At 41.9% G+C, this 18,547-nt stretch overlaps 1 protein-coding gene across 1 annotated transcript in view; it reads left to right on the top strand.

Annotated features, from left to right (window-relative positions):
• Positions 1 to 18,547, top strand: part of GNAS (GNAS complex locus) — a 52,244-nt gene that overhangs the window by 8,867 nt on the left and 24,830 nt on the right. Inside the window, exons 2-4 of the mRNA XM_075277041.1 lie at positions 9,474 to 9,546; positions 15,181 to 15,235; positions 15,334 to 15,453. Coding sequence (XP_075133142.1) covers positions 9,474 to 9,546; positions 15,181 to 15,235; positions 15,334 to 15,453 — 248 coding nt within the window. The remainder of the gene's footprint in view (positions 1 to 9,473; positions 9,547 to 15,180; positions 15,236 to 15,333; positions 15,454 to 18,547) is intronic.

Below are 18,547 nucleotides of genomic sequence, written 5' to 3'. Positions count from 1 at the left end.
CCGGTACTGCACTGCAATCCAGTCATGGCTAGCCGTGGGAGCCGTTTTTTTGGAGGCGGATTCTGATGCGGCTTCCACGTCAAAATCCAGTCCAAAAAACTCCATGTGAACTCAGCATAAGTGTGCTGCTTGTACTTAAGGCTGATTCTGCCTGAGATCTCTTATGGAAGTGAATGGTTGTTCTGACAGTGCAAAATTTCATGTAGATTTGGACACAGAATTTGTCAAAATCTGCTTTTGGAATTTGGTCCTGCCCAATAAAAGCAAAATACAATGACACTCTTTTTAATCCAAATTCTGCTTCAAAATACTCATCCGTTTTCCTGAAGCAGAAATTTTCTACTTGACAAATTCATTGTCAAACACATCCTACATGTGAACACCCCCTAAGTATGTATATATTCAGTGTGCATGCCATGGCTTCCTTGTTTGTGATCAGCCAGAAGAGAGCTGGTCCGCAGAACATTCCCAAGACATTAGAACTCCAGAATTACTGCTAAGCATTATGGCTGCCTTCTACACGATTGTTCAGTGACTCTCAGAATGCAGCAAACATCTATATAACCCACCTCTTCCACACTTACAAGAGAAACCTTTTGAGGATAATGTGACTCTCTAAATTTGGTTATTAGCCAGCTGCATTACCCTACAAGAAAGTGTAACTAGTCCTGCTTTTAAAGCTGCAGAGCTTTTTACGCCATAGAGCAGTTATATACTATATCAAGCCATGGACCTATATCAGCAGGATGTTATCAGGACAGGCTTTCATTCTGTAACTTAATATAAGCAATGATCTTGAAAATGCAGAGGTGCTAAACCAATGGGGCAGATTTACTAAGCAAAACTGAGAGGAATTGTGGACCGGATTGTGACGCTGGATATGTCCTGCATCAGACTTATTAAGCATTGTACCAAGGAGGGGTTGGGGCATGGCTAACAGCTAAATGCACCACAGCCATAAAATGTTAATGGCGCCAAAAATGGCGGTGGGGAGATTTATTGTATATTTTACTGGTTTCTTGTGTAAAAGTCTCAAATTTTAGTGTCGGAAATGCCAGTCTTGCTAAATTTCCCCCAGTGTCTATATTTATGAGCGTACACCACTGAGGTAAATTTGGCACGCCTGTCTGCCTGCCTAATCTAGTTCTAAAGGAGTTGGCCACTTAATCATTATTTTCACAGATGAAATATGCTGTAAACTAACTAAAGTTATTTGCACATCAGTTCTGATGTCCTCCTCTGACAAGTGTCACCCCCTTTGTCTAGTGGGGCCTGGTCCTCAGAGAAGCATGTGTGCCCAACATGGGCCTGGTCCTCACTCATTCATCTGTGCCCAACATGGGGAATGGACTGTCATGTCCTCTGCACCCACCCCATAAGTGATCACAAGGGGTGTCCCTTGTCAGAAAAGGAGATATGGGCTGATGTGCAAACATTATATTAGCTTTTAAGCAAAATTGGGAAAGTACAAAAAAATGACTTCTTGCAACAAATGAAGCTATATTTGCTGGTCCACCCCACCACCACTTTCGGCAATGAGCGGTCAGTGCAGTCCCTGTCCTCTCATAGAAAGAGTTAGGTGTTAGGTCTTTTCATCCGTAAATCCTATGAATTTGGAGGATGGTGTCATATAGCTGGGCACTAGTGAATGCAATAAACTCCAACCTAAAAATGGCTGCTAGTTCAGTTCACATCATTTTTGGTTTGGGAAGTCTAATGTGCTGCTGTGACGTGAAGGAAGCTGCCCCCCTCTGTCTACTCACTTGCCACCTACCCCAGTGTAGGGTCTCTTTGTGTGGGTCCATATAGGTGTGCATAAGGTGTTACACTGCTTAAAGTTGTAGGGCTGCCATGAGGTGCCTTTGTACATACCCAATACATGGGTACATAAGTAGGTGCTGTGTTATGGACAGCCATATGCATGAACACTCAAGTATTGTCTGATCCCCATTTTACCTGAGAGCTGGTGTAGGTGTCACCTCGGAACAGCTGGGGTAAGATTTGGGCAGATGCACTTGGGGCTGTAGGAAAGCTGGGTAGCTTGAGACAGTGACACTCCTGGTCTTGTCATGCAGCTAGTGACACCAGGCTTGTTACATGATGGGTGAGGAGTGTAAACAACCACACCTGTAAGATATGTTGCAAGTCACAACTTCATTCCTGAGAGTAAAACCAACTTTAGAACAAATGGTTTCTTTAAGGGATTGTGTAGTGTATATCAAAGGTATCCCCTGTCTACTTATCAGATCAGCAGGGGACTAGTAATGAGAGCAGGGGTCCCTCACCCCAACCCTTAAACATAAAAGTGGCCATATATGTGTGCTCACCCTCCTTTTACCTCATTGACTACCAAAAGGAGACAAGGAGTAGTGGAGTATAGGGGTGAATCTATATAACGTATTTGTTGTATAGCACATACTCCTTTTAATATTTAGAATGTAATTTAGTCCTGCAGAAACTGACGTCTTCCGTCTACCCCCGTGCCCATGCCTTCTATAACAGGTAAGGGGGGTTCTTTTTACCCTGTGCTGCATAGTATTTTGGTAATGCTTATGTTTTGAGGTTTCCAGACCAGTGGTTTCTACCTCTGTATGGTGTTGAGGCACCTCATGCAAAGTCTATTGTCAAGTTAGAAACTGTTAGTGAATCAATATGTGCAAGTGTTTGTTTGTTTTTGGGTTAATAATGTAGATTGTGAGCCCCCATATAGGGCTTACAATGTATGTTTTTCCTTATCAGTATGTCTTTGTAGAAGGGGAGGAAATCCACGCAAACATGGGGAGAACATACAAACTCCTTGCAGATGTTGTCCTTGGCAGAATTTGAACCCAGGACTCCAGCGCTGCAAGGAATGGTGACACTACTTTGACACTTGCACAGAATTGTTGCCAAATTGACAGTGATTCCTGTATAGAGATGAAGTGGTAGAATAATAGAATGGCTTTGTAAGTTGTAACTCCTTTTAGAAAAGTAAGCATCGGCACAGGTTTCCTTGGTAAAATCCAATGACCATCTAGACCCAATGCATGTGAATAGAAAACCTGATTGACCCCAGTAACTGATGGTTAATCCTTTTGCAGATCTGTGACAGAAAGCTGGGTGCTGGTCACTGACAGATCCTCTTGTGAATGTGTCTGATGCATGTGAATACCCTCTTTTGGTACAGAGACACATTGTGGGGGAAAAAGCAGCCTTTGGTCTTGCACAGTCTTCAAATGGTTGGCTTCTGCACTGTGTTCTGGATGAAACTGCTGAATACCGGCAAATCCACATAGACAGTCAATTAGAAAACTAAGGGTCTATAATCTGGCACAACACAGTGTGAACACCTTGTCTAGTCTGGTATGAGAAACTTGTCGCTGGATAGAGCTATATAGGCCACTACCCTGTAGGTAATGCATTCAGCTCTGCATTATCATCAGCTGAACTATTGAGTTGTTACAGCTCTTCTTTCTTTAACACACACACACACACACACACACACACACACACACACACACACACACACACACACACACACACACACACACACACACACACTTCTCTGTCCAGCCAAGGATGCATGTGTTCTAATTGGGAAGAGATGAACAAGCTGCCTCTAGACACCTCAGGCATTGCTTAGTCTCCCGTTTAGCCAGGCATGTGAGACTCCAGCAATGTGTTCCTCATCTCCTTCAACATCTGCCATTGGAAGAGTTAAGGAGACTGGTTGGTGTAACCCAGCAATGGCGTACTATTCTATTGGATTAAACAAGTATTTCATGTCTTTTAGGGCCCCTTTGCACAGCCTTTTGCAGGGTAGTAAACCTGGTCCATGTGACTACTACATTTCTAAGGGTAATAACTTGCAACATCATGGTGCTTTATGATGCTGAGGTTTCCAGACAGATGGTCATTCTACTGTCCTGTGCTCACATGGTGCGGTGTGTGGGGGACATTACAGCTTTGTCCCCTGGGCTGGTATTGCACATGTGATATAGGCAATAAAAATCTGCCACCAAAACGACATGTATGATTCCTGCCCTAAAATGTTCTTCAGTAATGGTAAGCACCATTGGGGAATTAATGTATTACAGTTAGGGCCAGAAATATTTGGACAGTGACACAATTTTCGCGAGTTGGGCTCTGTATGCCACCACATTGGTTTTGAAATGAAACCTCTACAACAGAATTCAAGTGCAGATTGTAACGTTTAATTTGAAGGGTTGAACAAAAATATCTGATAGAAAGTGTAGGAATTGTACACATTTCTTTACAAACACTCCACATTTTAGGAGCTCAAAAGTAATTGGACAAATAAACATAACCCAAACAAAATATTTTTTTTTTTCAATATTTTGTTGCGAATCCTTTGGAGGCAATCACTGCCTTAAGTCTGGAACCCATGGACATCACCAAACGCTGGGTTTCCTCCTTCTTAATGCTTTGCCAGGCCTTTACAGCCGCAGCCTTCAGGTCTTTCTTGTTTGTGGGTCTTTCCGCCTTAAGGGTGCATTCACACTGAGTAAACGCTAGCTTATTTTGTAGAGTAAAATTACACTTGTAAATTTTGCTATCCCATTGACTTCAATGATATTTTTTTACAAGTGTAAAAATACGCCTGTAAAAAATACGCCTGTAAAAATACGCCTGTAAAATGTCATTGAAGTCAATGGGATAGCAAAATTTACAAGTGTAATTTTACTCTACAAAATAAGCTAGCGTTTACTCAGTGTGAATGCACCCTAAGTCTGGATTTGAGCAAGTGAAATGCATGCTCAATTGGGTTAAGATCTGGTGATTGACTTGGCCATTGCAGAATGTTCCACTTTTTTGCACTCATGAACTCCTGGGTAGCTTTGGCTGTATGCTTGGGGTCATTGTCCATCTGTACTATGAAGCGCCGTCGATCAACTTGGCAGCATTTGGCTGAATCTGGGCTGAAAGTATATCCCGTTACACTTCAGAATTCATCCGGCTACTCTTGTCTGCTGTTATGTCATCAATAAACACAAGTGACCCAGTGCCATTGAAAGCCATGCATGCCCATGCCATCACGTTGCCTCCACCATGTTTTACAGAGGATGTGGTGTGCCTTGGATCATGTGCCGTTCCCTTTCTTCTCCAAACTTTTTTCTTCCCATCATTCTGGTACAGGTTGAGCTTTGTCTCATCTGTCCATAGAATACTTTTCCAGAACTGAGCTGGCTTCTTGAGGTGTTTTTCAGCAAATTTAACTCTGGCCTGTCTATTTTTGGAATTGATGAATGGTTTGCATCTAGATGTGAACCCTTTGTATTTACTTTCATGGAGTCTTCTCTTTACTGTTGACTTAGAGACAGATACACCTACTTCACTGAGAGTGTTCTGGACTTCAGTTGATGTTGTGAACGGGTTCATCTTGACCAAAGAAACTATGCGGCGATCATCCACCACTGTTGTCATCCGTGGACGCCCAGGCCTTTTTGAGTTCCCAAGCTCACCAGTCAATTCCTTTTTTCTTAGAATGTGCCCGACTGTTGATTTTGCTACTCCAAGCATGTCTGCTATCTCTCTGATGGATTTTTTCTTTTTTTTCAGCCTCAGGATGTTCTGCTTCACCTCAATTGAGAGTTCCTTTGACCGCATGTTGTCTGGTCACAGCAACACCTTCCAAATGCAAAACCACACACCTGGAATCAACCCCAGACCTTCTAACTACTTCATTGATTACAGGTTTACGAGGGAGACGTCTTCAGAGTTAATTGCAGCCCTTAGAGTCCATTGTCCAATTACTTTTGGTCCCTTGAAAAAGAGGAGGCTATGCATTACAGAGCTATGATTCCTAAACCCTTTCTCCGATTTAATGCGGAAACTCTCATATTGCAGCTGGGAGTGTGTACTTTCAGCCCATATTATATATATATATATATATATATATATATATATATATATATATATATTTGTATTTCTGAACATGTTTTAGTAAACAGCTAAAATAACAAAACTTGTGTCACTGTCCAAATATTTCTGGCCCTAACTGTATATGGCAGTTTTGATGTCCAGCACAGGGACTGCTAAAGTTATGAAGAGCATTGCCTCATCATGAATTGGGCACCTCCTCCATGTGCCTTATGTATGTGGGCCAGCCCCGGAACTGGTGTGGATTATAACGGCGTTTACATTTTTGTGGCGTAAATAATGATGGCTGTGGCACAGTGGCCCCTGCCCTATTCTCTTTCAGAAAAGTGGTGATACCAGTGCAAGAACTTTCACAAGTGGCATTAAATGGTCTCTATTCACCACTTTTTTGGCATGACACAGCATCCGTAGTGAATTAATTGCTATGTTATTCATCCTATTGGTTACCTGTGACTTATTTGGCTATGTCTTCTGCATGTCTGCTGAAAATCCACAGCAAAAACTGCATGCATAACGTGGTGCTTACCCTTGAAATCTCAACAAAGTATGAGATTTATGATCTCTCTACTGATGCTGTTGTGCTGTAGACTCTCCACTGGTAAATCCATCTGTAAGATCTGCACGTTATATGCTACCTCTGCCTTTGTCTATTAAATATGAGAGCAGGGCCAAGTCATGATAGTCAGACATGCATGTGTGATAGTCATACAATATGCGCCATACAGTTGTACTTGGTTTTTGCATTCTCAGCCTCTTCACTTGAATGAGACTGAACTGTGGGCAGGAAATGTGATCGAGGAAAAATGCTACTTCTGGAGTCCCAGGCGTTGAACCCCTTACTGATTTGATTTATTTTTCTCTCCCCAGTTTGACCTTTGCTATGAATAGGTTATGAAGGAATTCATATTGTGGGTAGTATTATTTTGTGTGAACCCCTAGAAAAAGCCCATAGTGATGTTACCCTTGGTCAGATGCCAACGTAACCAGTCTCCTACTTGGACAGAGGGTTGTAATGTCCTAGATCTGCAGAGTGTGCATTTTTCTGTTCCTTTCTCTGCAGATCTGCCACTTTCTAGATTGTCAAATGTTTTTCATAGCAGAAGAATACATTTTGCATAGATATAATATGCAGCACTTTCTGGTCACTTGGTGTTCTGGAGATGAGCCTTCCATGTGCTGACCTTTGTTGTGCACAGCAACCAAACAAAGGGGACAGTACTGCAAGGTGGAAGGATCGGGCAATATCCTGAACCAATGGTGACAAGGGGCATGTCTGACTACTTCAGATTGCCTCTAGATACTGTAGCTGACCTATAGTCACAGCTCTGCTGTAATAGAGTAGAGTTGAAGAAGCCACAAGATATGGGGAAACTATCTAGCAGGGAATCATCGCCTGTAGATTGACTTGTATATCTGTTTTAAAGAATGGGTAAGGGGGGATGGGACCTTGGTCAAATGTCTAGCTATTTGTAGGAACACTGCTCTCCAAATAACATGGCTGTGGAGCCATACCTTTACAGCCTTTGATGGACACATTTACCATATTACATTTTATTTATATAGCGCGCAACATCTTCCGCAGCGCTGTACAATTTGTAGGGTTCAAGTACAGACAAAAAGATGCATTACAAAGAAAGTCACTTCACCCAATGGGACTGAGGGCCCTGCTCACAAGAGCTTACAATCTGAGGTAGAGGGGGTGACACATAACATAAAACTATATGAGCCATCACCAGTCGTGTCCTTTAATGTGCAGATGGTGCCTGGACGTATAAAGTTAGTCTTATCTAGTTTAGAAATGTTATACACAAGTAAATGAACTGTCTTGGCGCCCAATAACTTGCAAATATTGGCCTTACACATTAAAGGTTGGCTGAATCCTCTTCATCTCGTGGGGGAAGAGGGAGAGTGGGGTATTGCAAAGTTGTTTAGAGTATCACATACACTTCTAGGTTAGATCTTCCAATCCCACTAACCTGCCTAGAAGAGAGATGTTAAGCTGGTCATACACTTAAGGTATTCTGCAGCTCCTTGGCAAATTCAACTTACCATAAGTGTGACCAACAGTCATCAATTTTTTTTGGCAGATTTAACCAAATTTAGTTGAATCAGTCAAAGGTCTGCAGATGAATCTTGTGTACAGTTAGGAATAGGCATGTTGGTTTTCAACATGCCCAAGCCTTTTCACATTGAATGAAACTTGCACAACTCTCAAAGTGGGATGCGTGGACTGACCATTCATAGCCTGTCCTTAGGATAGGTCATTATTTGAAGATCAATTAGGTTCAGACACCCAACCCCTAAACTCACCAGGTGTTAGCTTAGCTTATGGCACCAGAACCGGACTTCTCCATACCCTCTGCAGTGGCCATGCTGCATTATTTGAACAGGATTTGAGCTGTGCTTTCAGGCCACCACACAGTGTACAATGCCATTTGCCTACTGCTCTGTACACTCCTGTAACCAGCTCATCAGTGAGTGGCCTAGGTGTCTGATCCCTCTGGTATTTGATTAAAGGGGTTGTCCAGGAAATACTGTTTTCCTCAAGGAGGCTGTGGAAGGTTGCCCTTGTGGGCTTGTTCTGGCGGAAGACATTGCCACACATAACCGCATGTGAGTGATGTCCTGATTGCTTTCACTCACATGCGGCAGAGGCTTCCACTGGAGACGTGTGAGTGTGTCGTGGTTTTTCCCTTCACCGACCACCTTTCAAAAAACTGTATTTCCTGGACAACCTTTGTGATGACTTATTGTAAAAGTGTTTAATAATAATCTGGCTACAAAAGGAACGATTTTGTACCAGACTGATGCAGGAAACATGCGGAAGGATTCTCTTCCCCAGACATATACGTTCATTGTTTGCTAGTAGCAGAGCCCTTACACTTTATAGAACGTGCCGTGCAGGAGGAACGATTGCTAAAGTTAATGTTTCCTTGCTATATACTTTAATTTTTTGCAGGGAATCCGGTCTTTATTACATACGGATGAACAATGATGGGGGTTTTTTTGTGTTTTTTTTTCTTGCTGAAATCAGTGGATCAATCGTTAAACAAGAAAACAGTTGTTCATCGGGGGTTGTCGTCACTATTAGGCAGGCTGAAAACCGGATATGAGTGCTTGTTCGTGCGTACACTGGCCTGGTAAATGACCCTGTCTTATAGGGCCCTAAGAATGGGTTATTAGATATCTGTCTTGGGGAACCCCTTTACCTGACTTTATTTATTTTTTTGGAAGAGAACTGTATCTGAGACCTTGGCCCTTTCAGGCGACTGCTTCCTAATGTGTATGCTTGGCTGTGGTAGAGCTGTGATCTCTAGAGCATATTCTGTAGCCTGTCAGGTATGTCGAGGCTCAGTCATAAGGTCTTCCTGACTAGTTTACCTGGATTCTGTTACACAGTGAAAATGAAAGTTGTCTGAGCTGAAAATGCTCCTTTTTATTTATTGAATAGACTTGTGTATCCAGTTCTTTTGAGTCAGGATATAACTTTGTGCCTATTATGCTTTGCTTTGTTTGTATGGATCGCTTGCATTTCACTGGCTTATTTGCCGCTTTCTTTTCTGTGTACTAATATTCCGCTATTCTCTTTTTAGGTGCTGGAGAGTCAGGGAAAAGCACAATTGTGAAGCAGATGAGAATTCTCCATGTGAATGGATTTAATGCAGAGTAAGTACAATCTACAAGTATGGATCTTGATATGTGGTGGACCTGCTAGGGCCTTTGGCATTGATGACATCAGTCTCGCACATTAGTGGCTGACAGCCTGAAAGTCTTTGTCCTGTCTTCCTGTATGTTGTTTGGCAGGATTGTGTTATCCTAAGAAAAGGGCCTATCTCCAAATAACAACTCCAAAGAATATTAGGCCTTCGTGCCATTCTTTCTTATTCAATTTTTTTTTTTTTTTTTTTAATATAGAAGGAATAAGAAGCCTATAAAACACGAAAAAGTGCTGAGAAATAAATTACATTGGGAATGCAAGTGCTAAAACAGTTGGGAATGGTGTTAGATTAAAGAATGCTGTTATTGATTTGGGTTGGGGGCTTGTCTGTAATCACAGGACCAAATTTGTTGGGCATTCCTTCTTGGTGTAGGGGTGTGAGTGGAGAAAGTCCAACCTTCTCTCATTATCTCAGTCCTTGAATCTCATTCATTGAATTTCGCAGTTGCCCTAAGTTTCCTTCGTGATAAGTGGTTTGCCGCAGACATGCAATGTTTAGATGCCTGTTGGTGGGCTGTCTTTCTAAAATGGAGAAGTCTTAGACTAGACAACTTATTTTATTGCAATGTTGAGATCTAGACTCTGCAGCAACACTGCTAATGCTGTCTTCAGAATCTTTATTCTTGGCCACATTTTAGGGCGCCTCCTTACTTGCAGGTAAATGCTGACTCTGCACAAGTTTCTGATCCCGTCTGACATGACTTGCAGGATGTTGCGTTTCTCTTGGACTTTGCAGTCATTTCAAGTCACAAAACAATCTTAGAAATTCTGTGAATGCTTTATGTTGTGTATGAAGCCTCTGCGGACTGATAAGTCACTAGTATGTATCCCTGTTAGTATGCATGGCTTGTTCCCTGTGAAGCTATGGCTATATACCCTATTATATGTCTTTTTTTTTTTTTTTTTTTTTTTTTTTTTTTTTTTTTGTGTGTATGTGCTGAACATTCTGTTGGTTATCCACATATAGAAGTATATGTAATTATGTGTGTATTTGTCTTCCATGTTGCATTTGTTTGTGATGGTTACTACAGACAAACATATGACTTATGTTATGTTGCACACCTCAGAATGCCTGTCTTTCATGGTGACAGCCCTGCTTGGACTGTAACAGTGGTGGTGTGGTCCATGGGTGTAACTACCAAGGTAGCAGCTGTCACAGGGACATTAGGGGTCCGGCGGCAACCGCTACCGCTGCAGATTTATTTAAAAAATAAAATAAAAAAAAATAGGCTACCTGCTGGATCAACTCCAGCACGTAACTGGCCCTATTTATTGCAGCACCAGGTGCTGCCTGAAGATGACAGTGAAGGAGGCAGCTCCTCTCCTCTCTGCATCCAATGTTTTAACGGTAGTTAAGCCAGCAATTGGCTGCCTGCTGTCTGGGCCCCTGCCTCCCGGCACTTGCAAGGTGACAGCGGGCAGGAGAAACTTCTATCTCTTGCCCGCTGTCCCAAGCCATGTGCTGGCATCTATACTAGTAGGTTACAGGACCTGTGACGGGGGGGGGGGGGGGGGGGGGTCTGTGGAGTCGGTAGGCCCCACCGCTGACTCCAACTCTTTAATACAGTCCTGACAATGAAGATTCCTTGTGACTATGCAAAGAAGACTTGAAGGTGCTAGATTACTGAATTCTGGTTCTTCAGGAGGCTAGAGTAACAAATTGCTCCTTCTGTCCCTTGGTTTTCAGACTGTTCTGCTTATGACCTCATGATTTCCTTGACTCTCTGCCACATTTAGACAATATAGTGTTGGTGTTGCTGGAAATTTGTGTGTCTGGATCCAATCGCTTGCTTTTGTTAGGTTTGCTGCTTGTGTAGTTTTTCTTTCTATACAATTGTATAGTAGTGTTTGTGATATAGTAACATTGGTTATTGGTGAAGGTAACCTGATACATGGAAAATGCACTGTAATCTGCATTTACCATGATATAAAGCTGTAGGAGCTGAGCAGATTGCTAGAAATTTTTTGGGCAAAGATTGCACATCCTTTGTAGTTTAACCATTTCTCTCTGCTCTTCCTGTGCTAAGAAGGCCGATCTATGGGTGTCTGACAGCTATCTTTGTATGTGCAGTCAGTGGGGGGGCTTCTGCACATCTCAAAGACCAGAGCTATAAATGGATAAATTAATACAGCCCTCTATATAAGAATCTTCTCTGTAACATCTTGCCTGTAGATTAGACTGCATTGTCTATACATTACACTACATTTACTGGGGACAGGAATCTAGGCACGGCTGAAGAACTAATGTGCATGGGGCACTGTAAAACTGGGTGAACAGCATGTTGCATTTAATAGGTTTCTAGTTTATATACAAGTAAATGTTTTGGTATTACACTATTTTTTTTAGATTAGGCTTAGATAGACAAATGCTTTCTTGCCCTGTCTCACAGAGGCGAGCATTCTTGGAATAAGATGGGCCGTCCTCTCTCCTGAGAATCTGTATTCTGTCTGTATACAACAGGACAGGTTGCCATAAAATATCCTTGGTGTGCTGACCATACACAGTCTGCGGCATGGGTTTAGCAGTGTTGAAGCGTTTTCTAGTATTTGGGTCCCTATAGTTTGTCAGGTTACTTGTCAGTTCTCCTTATTTCTCTGCTCTATAGTAGTACGAGGGACTAGGCGATACATTTTTAGTTTAGTTTACTGCTTGCAGGCCATATCGGTGAAGCTGAATATAGACTTGAGCTGTTCTTGGTTACTTTTTTTGGCTTCCATGTAATTGTTATGGTGTTTTTTTTTTGTTTTTTTTTTTATATAACATGTTTTGTCTTCTAAAGCTTAGATTGTGTCTGTATTACCACATGTAATTTGCGCTGTTCTCTATCCAATTCATCTCAGCGAGTACCATGTTGTGAAGGCAGACTTAATGGTAGACTATGTTCTATAGGATAGGCCATCATTTCCACATCTGAACTTTTAGTGCATATCAATATTCTTCATAGCAAAATAGGGCTGCAGACTTCAGGAAAACATATTAGGACTAGGTTAAGGCTTAGGTTAAGGTTAAGGCTTGTTGTGGCTTTAACGTTATTTGTTGCTTATGTCAGGAATAGCCCCCTGTATATCTGCCCATCTGGCCTCCATTGAGTGTGTATATGGAGTATATAGCGGAAAGTGTTCTACACTCCTCAAGAAGGGGAAGCTGCATATGGAGAGCCCATGTGATTGGGCCCGTAGTATGTCGCAGCCATTTTTTTTGGAGGTATAGGTGGAGATATCTTGCTCTGCTGTGAGGAGCCTCAGCCGTGCCCCAACCTCTCAGTCCCTACACGAAGCCATAGCATTGTGTATAAACTTCTCCTGGGTTGTTGTCTGCTGTACAGATTGGTTTGGTAGGTGTTCGGGCGTCTTGAGATATCTTTGTGGCCAGTATGGTGCAAAGTGGTTTGTGTTGGGCTTTGTTCCACAAAACACATACGGACTGTAGAATGTCTTGCCTGTATTATCTGGGTAATCTCACTCAATAGTCCATTCTTAACTAGGCATCTTGGAGATGATCCTTGTTTTATAGGGTTTGTCCAAGTAACTTTGTGCCTTTCTTAAAGTAGCGAAATTGTGCTGCTTTATTGTATTGCCTTTTTCCATGCCATATGTCCCTTATATCACTTTGCCTATTTAGCAGTCCAGGCTTGTCACTCAGCCTTTATTGAAAGGTAGTCAATTTATGTTTAGTACCGTATGTGGCTAGCAGAAGAGATGTGTGAAGATTATGGTGGTGGGGGAAGGGGAGAGTCTTGACTTCATGACATCTATTAAGATTTTAATAAAATCCAGGAATGTTCATGTAGCCGGAATATTCTACACGCCTCTCGCTGTTTACATGAAGTAAAAGCCAAGTGAAGATGCGATAATGAACATTGCCAGTGCACAATGAACAAACTCTATTACTTTCTAGTTTTGTCTCTGGCCGATAGGGTTAATACGTTGGCAGCAATTGTGTTCTTTTCCCCCAGTGCACAGATTGATACCGTTTTGCCAGTAGATTTGCCAAGATAGAAGTTTCTGTGTGTCAGTGCCGGCTGCGTCCTCCCACTTACAGTGTGTTTCTTCCTCTGTTCCAGCAAGTCTCTAAACCTGACCATACTAATTGCCTGCGCGTTTCTATGTGCAAGGGAAATGACTACCTTATTAGGTCATCGGATCACGTGACTGCCCTTCATGGCTTGCTGTCCCTGTGGATGTAGATGGGACTGCTACATACATGGCTTTCACTATTGTGCACAATATAGCAGAGCTGCATCTGCTTTTGTGGCTCTGATGCAATCCTGTTATATGGGATGATGAGTGTTTGCCTATCAGGGGTTAGTCCGACATTCAGGCAACTGGCAGTTCGGGCAGGGGGTGAATCCCTCATATAAATGGTCATTGGTTGTCTGCTACATTTCATTTTGATTTATGTGGCATAGCTAAGGAAATTGGGGGATTGGGTATGCAATTGATTTTCCACTTCTGTCCCTTTTTCATGTTTCTTAGTTGCAGTATTTCAAGGCGGTATTCACAAACTACTACCACAGTAGGTTTGCGACAGTGCTCATAGTTAGGTCTTAATATAAAGACTTTTCTTATGTGCCCCATTGTATGGACCACTAAATAAATGAAATCTACTTGTGGTCATGTGCTCTGGATTATTGTAAGGCTCTAGATATGAACTGGTTTAAAAGGTGGTGTATATACATAACAGTGGATGGGTATTTACATCTGAAGATGCAAGTTGATTCTTCTGATCGCAATGCAAAATCTTTAAGAGACCCTGTATTTGTCAGTCACTGCTCCTGCATGCCCAAGCATATTCCCCCTATGATAAGGAGTTAACTTGTAAGCTTTTTACTTGTAAGGAGGTCTTTTCTGTATATAGTAATGGCAATTTAGTTTAACCTTTATGCACTTTTTAGGCCAGGGTCCCACATGGCATAAATGCTGCAGTTTGTCAAAACAAAGTGGATGGGATTCTTGCAAATCTTATCCCCACTTTGCTGGAAAATACATGCAGCAGAAACGCTGTGATTTCCAAAATGTTGCCGTTTTGGAAATTGCAGAAAATCTGCAGAACTTTCTGCACAAAACCTCTTTCTGTGATGAGCGTTACGGGATACCACGTGGGCCTTAGTCTAAATGAGTTTGTTGACGATTAGTGAAAATGGGCCCACTGTGGAAAAACTCCAGATTTGAGCTGCTGGGCCTGGTTGTGTATACAGAGCAGGGAGCAATAAGTGAGATCTCTGGGTTACTTTTAGGGATCCTGATGCGATTGTTCCTAACATTTAAATTATTTTGGCTGATGCTTTCTTAGGATCAGATGTTTTTTGGTTATTGTAGATTCCAGCTTTCTTTCGTACATTTAATTGGTAACCTGCTTATATTCGCTTGTCCTTTTAAAATGAAAGGACAAAGCAGCACTTTTAATAAGTCTACAAACCAAACTGTCCTAGCAACCAATCGCAACACACCTTTATGTTTCAGGAGCAAGCTGTGCTGTGATGGGTTGTGTGGCCAGTTTTAACTTTAGTCCAGTTTAATAACACTACCCCAAAAAGTCAGGATGGGCTTGTAATGTAATTTATATGTATTTGTTTTTACAGAGAGAAAAAGATAAAAGTTCAAGATATAAAGAATAACATTAAAGAGGCCATTGAAGTAAGTAACAAACCAGATAAATCATGCACTATTTCAGATTATTTGAATTTTCTTCCCTTGACTTTAATAAAAATGCCTAAATTTCCTTCTATTTTTAGACTATAGTAACAGCAATGTGCAATCTGTCACCTCCAGTGGAGCTAGCGAATCCAGACAACCAGTTCCGAATTGATTATATCACAAACTTACCGAGTCACAAGGATTTTGACTTTCCATCAGTGAGTATCTGCTTGACCATATGGCACACACAGACTGCACAATTCCTGGCCATACATACTGCTCCCGACTACCCCATGAATAATACACCCGTTTGCCTTAAGTGAATGTGACTTTCTTTGTGTATGGTGGGAGGATAAGCATCTCACAGGCTGCTTATCTGCAGGTAGAATGGCTAAAATCAAGTTCTCAATGGGGTCTTCTTTGAGTTTCTACACACCATAGGTCCTTGACCTACATTAGTGGCTTGCCCATTTAGGATTACGCATTTAAATCTCACCTTGAAAGTTTTTGCCGAATCCAAAGGGCCATGACCCCTGTTTTGGCACTGCTGAGAATAAAGATTTTTTTTTTTTTTTTTGAACTCCCATAGATGTGAATGGAGACCCTAACATGTTCAACCATCTGTCCAATGTCTGCAAGGCTGAAGTGTGACATTTTTATTAAATCTTTTATATTCATATGGATGTCATATGCTCATTCTGTGACCTGTCGTGTTTGTCATCACAATAGGACCCACTTTGAGGAAGTTCAGACTTGTGTGATACTTCTCAGTTTTAGTATGTGACCAGTCCTGAAATATCACATTCTTGATATGTCAGGAACAGCGACTTTAGGAAACCCTTAGCTCATCTATGGGCTATACATGTCCCGTTGAACAAGACGCAGCGGCCTCTCATGTTGACTTTCCACCATAATTGTTGTGTTTTGCCCTTGGTTTTTTAGTGTGAACCCAGGAAACGCTTAATTAAGTTTCCCCCCACAGTGGCTCCTGTTAGCATTTGGAGTCTGAGCACCCAAAAATTGAAGACTTCTGTCTGCTTGCCCCTGTAAATTCTTTCAGTAATATACAAGGCAGGTCTAGTCTGTCACTCTACCCATAAATGGACAGCTCATTTAGTCCTTGGATGTGGTAACAAAAGAAAAGTACAGGATTGTGCAATTCCTGCACTGAGGTGTGATGTGGGAGATTCTTTTCTCCTGCTAACAATATGGCAGGGATGGCTCCCTGCTGCTCCGAAGTTAACCTGTGTATGTACCAGCCTGCTTTATAGCGGAGATTTCACATGTCTTTTTTTTCTGAGTGACTTGTCATTTGCAGTCATACTGACCTGCTGGATGAATTTAACATTGCACGATAAGGCTTAAAAAGCAGCTGATGGATCTGTGCCGTGATCTGTGGTATGGTCTGGGCAATCATTCATCAGACGCAAGTTTATTTGGCATTATCCACTATTCCACTATAGCGCCTTGTCTAACAGGGCAAATCGACTTTGTGATGGTTATCTGACATTAGGTGTCGTCATGCTCATTTGTCTCTTGAGAAAAGACGCAGATATTTTGTTGAAACTGGTGCTTACAGGTATCTAAATTCTCTAGTGCATGACCAGCTTAGGCTAGGTTCACATCTGCATTAGAGTTTGTCTGAGGGTCTGCATGGTGACCCCCAAACAGAAACCTAATCCGCTTAAAGTAGAAACCCACGGACCCCATAGACTCTAATAGGGCCTGCATGGTTTTCTCTCCGCTTCTGCCCGAAAAGAGTGAAATTCAAAGTGTGGAATGGGATCCCTGTATGAAGATCCAATGCTGGTGTGAACTGCACCTTACATGGGTTTTCAGAGACTGAAATATTGATGGCCTATCAATGTATCAGATTGATGTAGTGGGTGTTGCATCTTCTTCCCTATTTGATGGCATCATGTTTATCGTGTGCTGTGCTTGAAATTTGGCAAACACCCAAACCCTCCAGTCTCTTTAGACAGCTGCTCTGTGCATGTCCCAGGTTGGACATCCACTGATCAGATATTGATGACTCCATGGTAAGTATCGGTCATCACTATTCATCTCCTGCAGAACCTCTTTAATACAAGTGGCAGGTAACTAAAACCACTCTGTAGTGTAAAACCAGCTTTTATATTGGTAGTGTCTATCTTGTTCTTGGAGAAGAGAGAATCTGTAGGGTGCATCTAACTTCTCATACGCATGCAGAGAGGATAGATGCTGTTCCGCTTTCTGTAATGTGTACTTAGTTTCTTTCCCATGCATTGGCACTGTTGTTCCTGTCCTCGTGTAGGCCCCATAGCTTCTGTGGTAGGTCATTGAACCTTGTTTCATTTGTATGGTCCCTTGCGTTGTGTATACAAACAAACCCATGATCACACATTCCAGAGTGAATCTTTCTAAGTTGGAAGCTGCACCTTGTCACTTGACTGGCTTTAATATTTCCACAGGCTACATGCTGGCCCTGTCCGTAAAACCTTCAGCCAGCACCATCGCTGACAGTTATCCTCATTTTGAGGGAATTTCCTCATAGCTGTCTTATACCGCTGCTGTCTTATACCGAAGGCTGCTATTTGTTAATATTAAAACTTGGCTGTGTAACTATGACTTGAAGCCTATGCCATAAACTCTATGTATTGAACAGGTTTTTTTTGCAATGTATAGTTGAAGGGAACGTGTCGCCAACTTTGTTACCTTCAGTGATGGACTCCATGATTGTGTTGTACATCATGACTGTCAGTATGCAGTAGTGTTTTTATTCTAATAAATAAATATATGGGCTTCTGAGAAGCAAAGTGCTGTGTGAGATGCCAATCCTCATATCCACTGATTGACTGCCTTCTCCCTAAGCACGGTAATGGTGAGCAAGCCATCAAGCAGTGGTGACTACACATGCTAACAAATAGTCCCACTTTTGTAACGTAAGCTCCTGGCACATACACTAAATAGATCCATACCCCCCAACACACACACACCCATTACTCACTCACCCAATAGAGGCTAAAAGAATCTATGGCATGGCAGTGTTGTTAACTAGAAAAGTGGTATCTATTATGTGTCTGAATTTAAGGATTGCAATCTGTTTTGTATCTAATGTATGCACCATAACATAATGTGAAAGTAATATGCAATAATTGGGTTGAGTGCCACTATTTTATGCTGTCTCCATAAACCTCTTATGCTTGGGGTCCACCTTGCAGAAAAGCTGTGTTTTTGTTGCAGATTTTGCTGCAGTTTTTTGAGCCAGGACCTGAAGTAGATTTTGTAGAAGAGAAATGTATTATTACTTCCTCTATATTTTCCATTCCTTTC

Source organism: Leptodactylus fuscus, chromosome 6, assembly GCF_031893055.1.
Source record: "Leptodactylus fuscus isolate aLepFus1 chromosome 6, aLepFus1.hap2, whole genome shotgun sequence".
Lineage (NCBI taxonomy): Eukaryota > Metazoa > Chordata > Amphibia > Anura > Leptodactylidae > Leptodactylus > Leptodactylus fuscus.
The sequence above is the reverse complement of the archived record's forward strand: the minus strand, read 5'-3'. Positions and strand labels throughout refer to the sequence as shown.